This window comes from Chiloscyllium plagiosum, chromosome 31, assembly GCF_004010195.1.
Source record: "Chiloscyllium plagiosum isolate BGI_BamShark_2017 chromosome 31, ASM401019v2, whole genome shotgun sequence".
In the NCBI taxonomy this organism is placed as follows: Eukaryota; Metazoa; Chordata; class Chondrichthyes; order Orectolobiformes; family Hemiscylliidae; genus Chiloscyllium; species Chiloscyllium plagiosum.
Window position 1 is genome coordinate 36,825,146 of NC_057740.1, and position 14,297 is coordinate 36,839,442.

The window sequence follows — 14,297 nt, forward strand, 5'->3', positions numbered from 1 at the left end:
TGTCTCCCCAATGTATAGGGGGCCACATCGGGTGCAGCGGATGCAGTAAATGATGTGTGTGGAGGTGCAGGTGAATTTCTGATGGATATTGAAGGATCCCTTGGGGCCTTGGAGGGAAGTGAGGGGGGAGGTGTGGGCGCAAGTTTTGCATTTTTTGTGGTTGCAGGGGAAGGTGCCGGGAGTGGAGGTTGGGTTGGTGGGAGGTGTGGATCTGACAAGGGAGTCGCAGAGGGAGTGGTCTTTCCAGAACGCTGATAGGGGTGGGGAGGTCCCTGGTGTTAGGAAGGATGGGCCTGGTTTTGTTACCACGCAACACTCCAAGTAATTTGATCATTTTGTATTACCTGTCCTTCATGGAAAAAAGTTGTTAAGGAAAACACCTTTGGTCACAAGTCCATCAGGTAGTGGTCAGCATGTAGCATCCTTGAGACCCTGCAGGAAAAGGAGCGGGTGGATCTTGTGGGGTGATTCCCTGTGCAGACTGTCAAGGTCATTTGGCAGAATGCCTCATCACCAGAACTTTCCAACAAATGCCAAGATGAGAAAGGCACTACCTGTGAGATCCTTCATGTCCACCTGGCTTCTCTCCACCACAACATGCAGCTGTGGGAGAGAAGAGACTGTCACACATCTCCTTCTGGAATGTGCCTTCGCAAAGAAGGTGTGGAGAGGTATACAGTGGTTTTTGTCAAGATTCAATCCAAACAGTACTGTGCTGCAGGACTCTGTGCTGTACAATCTGTTCCCCGGGGTGCACACTGAGACAAACAACACTTGGAAGACCATCAGTTCAGTGAAAGATACTCTTTGGTCTGCCTGAAAACTTGTTAGCCTTCCAGTGCAGAGTTGACCTCGACCAAGTGTTGCAGACTGACACATTCCAATGTCCAGGACTACAAGCTGAGGGGCACACTAAATCTTCAGGCAACTGCCACCAAGGTGCAATGGGGAAAGACCACTGTCTAAGGTCTTACTGAAAAGTACAATGGGATTCTGTTCAGTTGTCAGACCCTCTTATTGCCTCAAATGTATGTAATTGTGTCCTTCGTTAAGTATGAAATGGCTTCAGACCTTTACAACTGCAAGGAAGTAAGATCCAATGTTTGTTTTAGAACATAGAAGGTAGGACAATACAGCGCAGAACAGGTTTTTCTTGATATGCAAACACTGTTTAAGATCTGTGTAAATACATAAAGATTTTTTTATGAATAAAGTATATTTTTACAAAAATAAAAAAAATCATGGGAATGCCAGCCCCCTCAAAGTTTCTTTTCCTCAAATCACACACTGCCCAAATTTAGGTAGATTGCCATTCCTTCATTTTGGGTCAAATGATAGGAACATTTTATCTATTACAATCATCACATGACAATTCACTAAAATTCTGATGGCAAGTCACAGTACTGAAACATTAACTCTAGTCCTCTCTCCAGCGACACTGAGTATTTTCAGTACTCTCTGTTTTGATCTCGCTCAGTATTGGGCTTCATTGTCCATTATGCTGTGTTCAAACTGCAGTTCCAAGAAAGATTTGTTACAGTATTTGTTTTTTGCTGCATCCAAATTCTTCATACAGTATTTTGCCGTCTTTAATGAGCGGTGACATTGGCATGAGGAATTTCTGAACCAGCTACTCATGAAATTACAATCCCAAGGTACCTGTTTGAGGTGGGTTGTCAAGTGACCTGAGCCCAGCTATTAGATCACACCCCCACGCCGATCTCGTTCTACATATAATTTCGGAACTGCTTTCTGAACTCTTGCATTACACGTGTCTGATAAGGAAACGACCATCATTCGGCTCAGACCTACACCTGATTTTAAATCGGCAAGAGGTAATTCAAATTTGTGTTGAAGTATGTGAAGGTTGCAAATATACTTCCTTTCGTGTAAAAGCTGTATTTAATTGGAGATTGAAAGGAAGTAATATAAACCAAGATATTGTATTTTTTTTCTAACACACTGACGCTTAAAAAATGCTTTAATTTGTTTAAAGTAATGAGTCAAGGAATTTGAAACGACGTGTTGGCATCAGATCATGTAGTTCTGAAGCTAAATTTGGGCTGAGGAAAATTGTGCATGTGAGGTTAAAAACAAAGGGCAAACAGAGGTTGCTTTCTGTTGAAGCGGGGAGATTTTGTCTTTGGGAATCCTTCAGTGTAAAGGACTCAATCTGAAAGCAAAAGGGTTTAAGAAGTCGCCTCTCCGCATTTGAAGTTACGGCGGGGATTGAAATTGAATGGGGAGAGTGTGGCGAGTGTCGAATGAAAACTCTCAGGAAGGAGGGTATCCTTATCCCCAGATGAAAGGTCTAAGGAACTGATAAAGCGTGAGATTGTCGCTGAGGACCTAACGTCAGTCAAATGTAAAAGGAGCCTGCAGCAGGTCGGAGCTGCCTATCTCTCGGCCTGCTTCTCTCTCCATCCCGTTTATTGCAAGGACTCATTCGTCCACAGCACCATCCTCTCGGCTTCCCTGCGAGCTATCGCCCCGTGAGGAGAAGAAATAAGCAATTCAGTGGTTTGTGCATGCTGCAGAGTTTACTTCGAGTGGGGAAAACATTGGCAACGATCTCAAATGCAATAAAACTCACGGATGAATGGAGACTGGTGTGTGTGTGTGTGTGTGTGTAGAGGGAGGAGGCAGTGGGGAGAGAAAATTGATTGCCTTGCATTTGTGAAGCAGCTCTGTAAATATCAGCATTTTTCTGTTGCACTGTTTGATGTGCTGTGTGTGTAAAAATATATAAATAACTTGAGTTCCAGGAGGCTGGTGGAATGTGCTGAGTCCGGGAGCTGTCCGCGTTGATGTGGTGCTGAAACAGCGAGCGAGAATGTAAAGGAGAGAGCGACACACACTCTCAAACGCAGGCTAGCAAGACAATACACTGGATCTGGGGCAACACCGCGGTTCACAATCAGACTGCACGCTGAAGGTAATTGTTATTTTGTTGATGTGCAGTGCAGATGCACTTTCTCCTTCGATATATCGGGCTGCTGACATCGAGCATGTTCGAAGTTATGTGCAATGCATTAATGAGGAATTGAATTCTCACATAAGCTGTTCAAAGCAAGATACTAGGGTGGGAGCCCGCAGTTTTTTTTAAACTAACAGGAGCCTGAAGAGGTAGGAATCAAAAGAAATTGGATTATTATGAGTTGGTATTCAAACTGCAGAGGGAGAAAAAATAATGGTGATGGGGAATGTAAATCTGTCAAGCGCTTCAATGTACAGGTTAATGGGTATATCAGTCACATGGGTGCAAATAGATGTTTAATCCATCAATACAAATGTTAGAAAAGATTGGTCTGCGCGCCTCTGCGCAAGTGATAGTTAGTGACATTGTGTGTGTGTTTGTATGCATAAGCGTGCAAGAGACAACGTTGAATGATCTTGAGTGTGCATATGACCGTGTGTAAATGTGTAAGGAACCGCGTGTCATTATGGGTGTGTGTGTGTGTGAAGCCTATAAAACATAAATCTCTTCAGATTCATTGGCTTCAGGGATTTGGAGTAATCTCCAGTCAGTGGGCGTACACTTTCATCTGTTTTCTGGAGCTGAAGAACTGAAGCAGGGCTTGAAAGTTTGCAGATACCGCAAAAATGAAACGATAATTGAATTTGTCCTCCGTCACGGGCATCATGGTTTTTCTGCCACAGCGAGATGTCAGAACTAGCTGAAGAATGGAAGAAATGTTTATTTATTCACATGCAAAAAAAACCGTCAGTTGAACTCAATGTGTTCAGGTTGCGGTTTGACGGCTGGGATGTAGCTTGGACATAGTCTATTGGTGCCTCGATGGTTCAGAATGAGTCGGAAATTGAATATGCTGAACCAACAAATCTTGCGGGTGGGTGTCAACTCCCCCACCCTCCACCCCCACCCACCCAGCTAGCCCTCCTGCCTCTTCTTTCAAATTCATTCATCGCATCACTTGGACGTTCTGAAGGTTTTATTATCGAAACCAGGGTTTAATTTTTTCAATCAAACTAAAATTGCTGTTTGTACAGGAGGTGGAATACAAGTGGTAGCCTGTAAAGGGATAGCAAGAAAGGTAAAAATAAAATCAGGGACTAGGACATTTCTGATTATATTTATCAGTTAAAACATAGGGAATAGTTTGTGCTTGATGCAGTTTATTGCATTTGAACTAGGGTTACATCTTGCATTGTGAAGGACAGAGACATTCTTATTGACAATAACCATCTGATTTCTGTAGGTAAGACCTAAATCTTTGGCCTATAGCAACCATGCAACCATGGAAGGTGGGAAAAGGTTTAATCACAAAATAAATAATTTTCTACATCTCACTCTTTCTATACGTCAAATTCAAGCATAGTAACAATTCAATGCTGATCAATATAATGTTCAAAATCTGAGAACATTAATCTAAGTGCCCAACTCAAAAAAAGTAGAAAAACCATTTGTTTTGAGTTTGAGAGTTGTATGCCATGAGTGTAATTCCTTATGTGTGTGCATTGAAACATTTCCCCTCTCAATTTCCAGGAATATGTGTTGCAAAACATTTCTTCCCTACTTTTGGCAAGGCTATGAATTTATGTGTTCTTATGAAAAAAAGTATAAGCAGATGTGTATTTATTAGTGCCCATACCTACACTGAGGAAAATCACATTCTTTCATTTTTAGACTCTCAGTAGCAGCACCTAACCCTACAACATCTAGTGTACCATAAGCAGATAGCAGACAAAAATCTTTCTAAATCTCCCTCTCTGCCTTTCCCTGAAAATCATAGATGACCACTTCTTTACAACAGGAATTTTCTTTCTTCTCTGTCTTTTACAGCTGAGCAAATGTTGTCCATTTCATTCCATTTACAGGTATTATTTTGTCCAAGGTCCATTAGGAATTGCTTTGAGATGATCAGATTCCACATGAACAACAGACTTTAAGTTAATAACTCTGTCCTTCCCTTCTCCCCCATTTGACCCAATGTCCCAGCAGTGAAAGGCAGCATATGGCCACTTCAGAAAGCCATCTTATTGATTTAAAATTTGACAAGGTTGGAGAGAGGCCCAGAAGACCTTGTGTTAAATTATTTTCTAATGAGGATGCACTTTAAGGCTGAAACATAGATCAGTGTGTGAAGAGTGCAGTTACAAATATCTGCACTTAACTGTAAGCATATGTGATATGAATTCAAGGTGATCTTATTGAACATGTAAGATAGTGAGAGGGTTTGATAGATGAACACAGAGAACAGGATGTTCCCTCTTATAGGGGACACTAGAACCAGAGGGCACAGTTTATGAATAAGAAATCTCCCTTTTAAGACAGAAATTCGGAACATTTTTTCTCTCAGAGGAATTATTATGAAAGTCCATTCCCAGAAAGCAATGAAACTGGGTCATTGATTCATTCACAGCTGAGTTAGAGTTTAGGTAAACAACTGAGGCAAGAATTATGGGAAGGCTAGACAAGATAGAGAGGTTAAGGCCACAACCAGATCAGCCATGATCTTATTGAACTGCAGAGAAGGTTTGAAGGGCCGATGGTCTACTGTTGTTCCTTAGTTGTATGTTCTTTATGTGTGGTTCAGTCTGATTTTTATTTAACCTTAACATTTTTTGCTTGCTCCTTTAAATAGTACTAGTAAGATACAATGGAATTAGTCTATGACAATCAACTTTGGACTATCTTCAGTCAATTTTCATGGTCATGTTGCCTTGAGGCATTGTTTCTGCTCTGGTTCATTCATCTATTTTTGTCAACTGAAATAACTATAGATAGTTGATCTGTTAAAACAAAGTCTCATGGAGACAGATCTCACAATACTGGGTCTGCCTCCTGTTATATTGAATGTAATTGATTTTATTTCTTACATGACTCAGTTTCTTTTGCAACAGTTGAGTTACACTGGTTTCAGAATATTCCTTCCACAAATGCAGAAAGGTGAGAATTTGCGAACACACCAAAAATGATGCTTCCCTCAAATTTTATGAATGAATCAACTATAGTGTTTTGATTACAGCTGTAAATTAGCGTTTTAATAACATCTTTAGAAAGCAATTGCAATGCAAGTCCTCAACTGAAAGATCAAAGTTCAGTTCGACCAAACAATGGTTCTTTTGAAAGCCACATTTAGAGCACAGTTTTCTGATCCAACTTCCAATATTTTAAATGTGCTCTGACTGCATATAGCAATCCATTCATTTAAGCACAGATTGAAGAATCTTTGGTGTTTTCTCTTTGTATCATCTGTCTTGGCTAGAATGTTACCACACAAAACATCTTTGTAACAATTCACACAGAAAGTACTGCCTGATCACTGGCATATCAATGTTTCCTCTCTGAAGTTACTGTCAATCAATACTGCAACAGTGACAAAAGAGCAGCGTAAAGCTCCAAGCTGTCATGTTGCATTGTGAGCTAGCGCCATTAGGTATGGGCAAGACTTTTAGAATTCTTATTCGATTTTATTTTCCCACTTGGATACTATATTCCATTACGATATCCATGTCAAAATAGAGATCCTCTGTAGGAATTCATGAAAAAAGATACTATGACCATGACAAAAGTAAACTCATAAGAGCAGAACATGGATGAGTTATAGGGTACAATGATAGTGTCCCTATCTGTGAACCAGGAGGCCTGGGTTCAACTTCCACCTGCTCCAGAGGTGTGTAGTAACATCTCTGAACAGATTGATTCAAAAGTATAAATAGACCAAGGAGTCAGGTTCAGGGTAATTTATCTACTCCATAAATATTTTGGAAAATTGAATAGTAAGAACCATAACATTTTAAATGGAATCAATCTAAACATCAGATCATAGACAGAGAACACAGGGGGCTAACACCTTCAGCATATTGTCCAGCTATCACCATTGTTAACAGCTAAGCCGAGAATGCAACTTAAAAAAAAAGGGTTTTGTGATTTACACATGAAAGAAGTGAAACTATCACTGTATTCTAACAGATGAAAGGCTTAACAGACAATCAATTCCTCAATGTATAATTTCAGTTACATCACACTGCAAATTTTTGCCAGAAATTCTGTGTTACGATCGAGCCCTCCACTATCACCTGATGAAGGAGCGTCACTCCGAAAGCTAGTGTGCTTCCAATTAAACCTGTTGGACTATAACTTGGCGTTGTGTGATTTTTAACATTTTAAATGGAAGTCTGACTGAGGAATATGTTCCAATGGAGTGATTAATCTAATTGTGAGACTTCTGTACAATTGAAAGTTGTAAATTCTCCATACCTAAAACAGGACAAAGGTAAAATTAATAAATGATTAATTGAGGGCAAGTGGAAGAAAGAAATGCTTACAATATGTTGATATTCAGGACAAACTGATGTCTGTTTGCTTCAGGATTACAACATCAACAACATAGGACTAGATAGTAATTTTCTGTGGAGAAGCTGCTAATAAATTAATAGTAGTTATTGACGTGTCGACTGTTGGAACACTAAATTATAAATTCTGTAAAGGTTTTGTTGTCGAACAATTTTTTCTGTGTGGTAAGTCCAAATTCCCAAGCAAGTCCTGATTGAAGGATGAGATAAGGTTTGAGTGGAATCAGTTGCTTAGATTTTAATGAATGAGACTGAATCGCAACTTTATCTAGCCTATCTTTCTAACTCAGGTGGGGCTATATTACAGAGAGTTAGTAAATGGAGGCAATCTGAATACAATGGTTGTACAATCTACCTGAGGACGTTTAAATTAAAAAAAAACAAGATGGAAGTCTGAGAAAAATCAAGATAATTATGACATTATCAGATTATCAGCTTTCCCTTTTCCAAGGAATAAATCTGCCAACAACTCTTGGATAAGTCTGCCAGTGAGTCTAGATAATTTGAATCAACTTACTCAAGGATGTTATGACAAACCTCTAGACCAGGCAGACCTTGAACCCAGACCTCCTGGCTCAGAGCTAGGGATAGTACCACTGAATCACAAGATGCCTTACAATTAATTGAGTCATTTTTAAATCAGTCTGTTCAGATACACCTTGACATACTTCTGGAAAAGGTGGGACATTAGGGACATTACCACTGCACCATTGGAAGCCTTACAATGCATTTACACTGCAGCTATTGATGTGAAACTGGTGGTTGGAGTTTGGATTTTGACCAGGCAGAACTAATTTCACATTGCTTGGTTTCTTCTAGAGATCTGTGCACACTTGATAATGCTCTGAATAAACATATCAAATGCAAAGTTTTGAAGAATCCTGCTTCCTGATCATCTCAATTTTGGCTAGGGAAATTTTAAAATGTCTGGAAGGCCTAGGTGATGCCTATAAACTGCAAATATTACAATGTCGAAACCAAACAAATAACGAGACAACTGCCTTTCCATTGTTCACTTTTTAAAAAAACGTTATTTCAGATTCTCCTTTCAGCAAGGTTTCTGATAAGACACTCCATGGCTTGCCAACTTCATATTTAAGAAAAAAAAGACTTGCATTTATGTTGCACCTTTCAACACCTCAGATATCTTCAAATATTTTACAACTAATGAAGTACTTTTGGAAAATAGTTACTGATGTAATCCAGAAAATGCATCAGCCAATTTCCACACAGCAAAATCCCATAAACAGTAAAGGTAAAGTTGTTGTAATCTTCGAGGGCTGCTCACTCATTGGAGAGATGCGGGGTAGTGGTTTAATCTTAGGATCACCATGCCTCAGGTGAGGGGAGAGGTTGAGAAGGAAAGGCCTTCATGGTAACCTCAATTGATGCGGGAATTAAACCCATGCCGCACCGTACTGCAAGACAGATGTCCAGCCAGCTGAGATAATGGGTCCCCCCAAACAATTGTGTGATAATGACAAGATAATCTGTCTTAATGAAGTTGGTTAAGAAATAAATATTGGCACTGGGAAGATCTCCCCTGCATTTCTTCAGTGTAGTCTACATCTACCTGATAGAAAAGATAGACAAGTGGTTTAATGTCTCATCTGATAGGTGGCACCTCAGTCAGTACTTCCCTCGAATATCAACTGAGATTTTATGGTCTTTGAAGTGGAGTTTGAACATACAGCCTTCTGACTCAGAGGTGAGATTGCTCCTTTGTGGTGGCATTCAATCACTCCCTTCATTTGGTTTGTTGATGATCTGTAAATTTATATCCTCTAGTTACCAACTAAGTGACTGACTGAAATGACTAGCTTATCCCAGTGACAAGAGCCTTTCTCATAACAAAAATAGAACAGAATTGACTCCATCTAGACCATTTTTTCTTATTGAAAGTTATTTGAGAAGCAAATGTGTTTCAACTAATGGTTTAGACATTAATAAGGTGCATCAATTTTAACAATGGGATTTTTTGGCTAACGTTATAAATAAAATTCAATATCTCTCCCTTGCTAATTACTGCAATTTACCTATTTGTTATTTTTTATTATAATTCAAGAAAATGAGGAGATCCTTTTACACAATGTAATTAAAACAGATGGCAAAATTATTGGGGAAGTGTCACAGCAGCTTTGATGATCTACATTTTTCATTAACAATGGGCATTGATAATAGCTCCTGTCTTATTGTTTTCTCATTATTTCTTTGTAGCTAAGAATACTCTGAGAAAATGCCTGAACAGAGCAATGATTATAATGTGGTGGTGTTTGGGGCAGGGGGTGTTGGAAAAAGCTCCCTGGTGCTACGTTTCGTCAAAGGGACATTTCGCGAGACCTACATCCCCACTATTGAAGACACCTACAGGCAAGTAATCAGCTGTGATAAAAGTGTCTGCACCCTGCAGATCACTGACACCACAGGCTCACACCAATTCCCAGCCATGCAGCGCCTCTCCATTTCCAAGGGACATGCTTTCATCTTGGTCTACTCAATCTGCAGCCGCCAGTCCCTGGAGGAGCTGAAACCTATCTATCAACAGATCCTTCAGATCAAAGGCAATATTGAAAATATCCCTGTCATGTTGGTCGGGAACAAGTGTGATGAAACAGTCAAGGAGGTGGACAGTAAAGTGGGGGAAGCTTTGGCTAAGGAGTGGAAGTGTGCCTTCATGGAAACTTCTGCCAAGATGAATTACAATGTCAAGGAGCTTTTTCAGGAACTGCTTAATTTGGAAAAGCGTAGATCCATGAGTCTGAATATTGATGGGAAGAAGTCCAAACAACAAAAGCGAACAGAGAAATTGAAGGGAAAATGCAGCATCATGTAGACTCTACTCTTCAGTCAAAATGGTGGCTTTGCTTACCTGAATACAACTGTTAGAACAACTCTAAGTCAGACCATCAAAGCTGCACCATCCTCTGTTGCATACTCACCCTATATCCCATTCTCTATAAGCTTACTGGAAATCTGTACCTCACCAATATCAGATTTCATTATTTCATGCATTGCACTTTCTAGTTATTTGCAGTTATGGCAATAACACTTCTTTAACATTCTGCACATATAAATAACAAATAAATTAATCAAAAGCAACACTATGTGGCTCAGAAACAAAGATGAACTTTAGCTGGTCCGCACTGGAAACACTACTCAATGGACTTGATACAGGAGTTTCTTTGAGTGTCCATTCTTCTGTGTAATCCCTTGCATTGTGAAGTTCTAGGTAGGTTGGTAGATGCATATATAACCCTGGTAGGTACGGTTAGTTTATGTATTCTGGGTTTTTGTGGCTATTCGCCCATACCCCTTCATCCTAAAAACATTGACTGAATGTATTAACTTTTTAAACTTAAAATGTAAAAAGCACACACTGTAATCTCAGTAGATTTTGTAGCCTATGGTATAAGTTGCCACAACTGAGTATAATAGCTATTATAATTCAATAGTAGTTACACAATGGTAATGCTGTCCAGCTTTAAAAGTTGTATAACTATTTTCAACCTTATTTAAGTAATGTTAGTTACTCTTCATATCTAATTATGGTAACTAGGAGTTACCAGGATAAGGACAAGCAATGACAATAGAAGCACAACATTGAACAGATAAGAACAAGCCAAGCAACACGCAGACCCTGCATCAAATACCCCATGGATATAAAACACGGTCCAAGTGCCTATTGAAGGATGGGGAAGTAGTAAAAGAGATTACACAACTTATTCCACTGATGTTTTGCACTAGATACCTTAGTTTAGTTTCAACTTTCCACTGTTCCTACACACAAAAAAAAACTATATGATCTGGAATTAAGCACTTGACTGCTTGGAAATTTTTGGAGTATGTAGAAAGCACTGGGGCACAGCTCTCAATCCATTTCAAAGTTCTTTAAAGAGGATGTTTGCTTAATTTTAGAGAAAGAATTATATACATTACAAATTAATACAGGGAAGAATTGTAAAAAATTTAGCCTCTTTTATTTTTGGCTAATGCACAATAATTGTTCTTGAATTAGGCATATCCTCATCATTACAGAACAGTATAGCAGCAAAGCCAGTAAACGTTCCAACACGCACGTAGCTTACCAGTTCATGACCTACTATTTTGCAGAAAGGTTGGTTTACTGATGAACTTTTCTGAATTGTCAGCACATCAAACAATGATATTATTCTCAGGTTTGAGAATATTTTGAGAAGTATAATTGCATTGATCTTGCCAACACATGTACTTGATCTTTTTTTTTAAGTTTGTGCTGAAATATTGTTGCATATGTCATCATAAGTATTCTGGTAATTTTCATGGATGGATCAGTAAATCATTTGACATCTTGATATCAGTATTCTATTCACCAGATATTATCACATGGATCATAATGCCCTGATAGTGTAACCTCAGCACACACATCAAAAGACACAATCTTTTGAATCAGAGGGATTCACTGTCCACACAGGCTGCAGCATCAAAAACAATGTTGTGTAATTGCATTATGTTCAATGGAGAAACTATACTGAGATTGCCAAAAGTCATATTAATGGTCTCCATTATGCAGAGGATTGCTTGACCTGGATTTTCAAATTCCCATTGCAAATTTGGATAAATATGATTTACCCATAGATGTTTTGTGAGCTTCCTGATGACTGCCTGTTGGCTCCAGAACAGTTATTGATTTGTTTCTTATTCTCAGTACATCTCAACCAATGATTTCCCCATTTTCCATCCTTCACAATTTCAAGGAGACAAATTGACTACTGGTTGATAACTATTTGCCCCGTGGAATGATGCAAGGAGAGCTTACACAGAATTTCAGTCTGAGGCATACATACCAGCTTTTCATAATGCTGATAGCTAGTTAACTTACATAGCATTATGCAACAATTGAGTTACTATGTTAGTGAGCACAGGCTTTACTTAGAGGTGCATGTGAACTTGGAATAGCAGCCAGATTGAATACTGTGGGCTGACCAATTACTGTATCTGCATTATGTGCAGTGCATTAGAATTTAGGCCATGGGGCATTAAAGTGTTGACCATGTATAATAGATGTTTGCATCATGACATCTATTTACTCCAATGCATGAAGGGTCATCAGTTGACAATGCAGCTCCAACAGGCTAGAAATACACAGGATAATATTTTTTATAAAATTTACTGTTTATTGTAGAAGATAGTCTTCCTTTAACATGTTGCCATCACTCCTCTCTGTAACATGTTTGCTGAATGTCTTTTTACAAATAAAATGCTGGCAATATGACTGCTGTTATTTCATGTGAACAGGAGACACTAAACACAAAGTGGTTCAATAAGCTGAATCAAGGGGCTACATGCACAGATGCTGTGCCTTGAACACAACTCACAAGACAGGATTGGTTCCTGGTTTTAGCCATTGCCTTCTTCAGACTTGCTGATCTCAGCTACTGAGGCAATGGCATGTTACATTTGATTTCAGATTCCTCCTGATTGCTATCTCTGATCCTTCCTGGACTGTGCAAAAAAAATTCACATTGTACATCATTAAGGTGTCTCAAGAACTTCAAACAGTGCCATTGCATATTTTATATCCACCACAGCTATTGAGGTATTGATTTGATTTACCTTCCAAGTTTCAGTACTTCTATCAGTGCAGTGCTCCCTCAGTACCAAGTCACCCTGGGAATGTCAGTCCAGACTAGGACATATGTGCTGGAGAAACTCATCAAGTTTAGCAGCATCTGTGGAAAGAGAAACAGAGTTACTGTTTCAAGTCTTACTTCTAAACTGGTCAGTTCTTACGAAGAGGCATCTTGGATTCAAAACATATCTCTCCTTCTTTCTCCACAGATGCTGCTGAATTTTACTAGCAATTTCTGATTTTGTTTCACATTTTCAGTAGTTGCAGTTCTTTGGTTTTATGCTGAGTTTCTCAACACTTTCTGTTTTAATTTCTGATTTCCAGCATCCACAGTATTTTGCCTTTAATTTATGTTAGTCCCAACGCTTTGCATTGGGACTTGAACCCAACAAATAGGAAGACAGGAGTTATTTATATTACCTTGGCTTGTATTTATCCCTGAAGGTAGTAGGGCAGCTTAATAGGGTAGCTAAAGAGGCATATGGGACACTTATTGTGGCATCGATTTTAATAGTGGGGGGGTTATGTTGAAGCTATACAAGACTTTGGTTAGGCAACAGCTGGAGTACTGTGTGCAGTTCTCATCACCACATCATAGGAAAGATGTTATTGCACTGTGGAGGGACTGTGGAGGAGAGTCACCAGACTGTTGCCTGGGATGGAGCAATTTAGTTATGAGAGAGGCTGGATAAGCTCAGGTTGTTTTCCTTAAAGTAGAGAAAACAAAGAGAGAACCCATTTGAGGTGTATAAGATTAAATGGGGCATGGACAAATTGGGCTATTCCCCTTAATTGAAGGGTCAATAATAAGGGGGCATAATTTTAAGACAGGAGGTTTAGAGGAGATTTCAAAAAATATTTTTCACTCAGAGAGTTCTGGGAATCTAGAATGAACTGCTGCACAGGGTAGTTGAGGTGGGAAACATTACAATCTTTAAAAAGTACTTGATTGAGTGCTTGAAATGTCATAATATTCAAGGCTATATGCCTATTGCTGGAAGGTGAGACGAGTGGAGATTTAGTGTAGTTTTTTGTCATTACAGACTTGGTGGGCCAAAAAGTCTCTTCTGTACTATATTATTATATTCAATACTAGAAAAACTAATTAACCAGTCCTTATCATATTGCTGAAAATGTGTTGCTGGAAAAGCGCAGCAGGTCAGGCAGCATCCAAGAAACAGGAGAATCAACATTTCGGGCATAAGCCCTTCTTCAGGAATGAGTAAAGTGTGTCCAGCAGGCTAAGATAAAAGGAAGAGAGGAGGGACTTGGGGGAGGGGCGTTGGAATTGCGATAGGTGGAGGGAGGTCAAGGGGAGGGTGATAGGCTGGAGTGGGGTGGGGGCGGAGAGGTCAGGAAGAAGATTGCA

At 39.4% G+C, this 14,297-nt stretch overlaps 1 protein-coding gene across 10 annotated transcripts; it reads left to right on the forward strand.

Moving 5' to 3' along the window:
* The first annotated feature begins 976 nt into the window (after positions 1-976).
* Positions 977-12,562, forward strand: LOC122565422 (GTP-binding protein Di-Ras1). 10 transcript variants are annotated; one of them, XM_043721384.1, is made up of 3 exons: positions 977-1,028; positions 2,766-2,935; positions 9,538-12,562. In XM_043721384.1, the coding sequence occupies exon 3, from the start codon at positions 9,557-9,559 to the stop codon at positions 10,151-10,153; it is 597 nt and encodes a 198-aa protein (XP_043577319.1). In that variant the 5' UTR covers positions 977-1,028; positions 2,766-2,935; positions 9,538-9,556; the 3' UTR covers positions 10,154-12,562. The 10 variants fall into 10 exon arrangements, with proteins under 10 accessions (XP_043577319.1, XP_043577310.1, XP_043577313.1 ...); XM_043721375.1 differs by lacking the exon at positions 977-1,028 and adding an exon at positions 1,476-1,835 and having other exon boundaries at positions 2,760-2,935; XM_043721378.1 differs by lacking the exon at positions 977-1,028 and adding an exon at positions 1,476-1,835.
* The last annotated feature ends 1,735 nt before the right edge of the window (positions 12,563-14,297 follow it).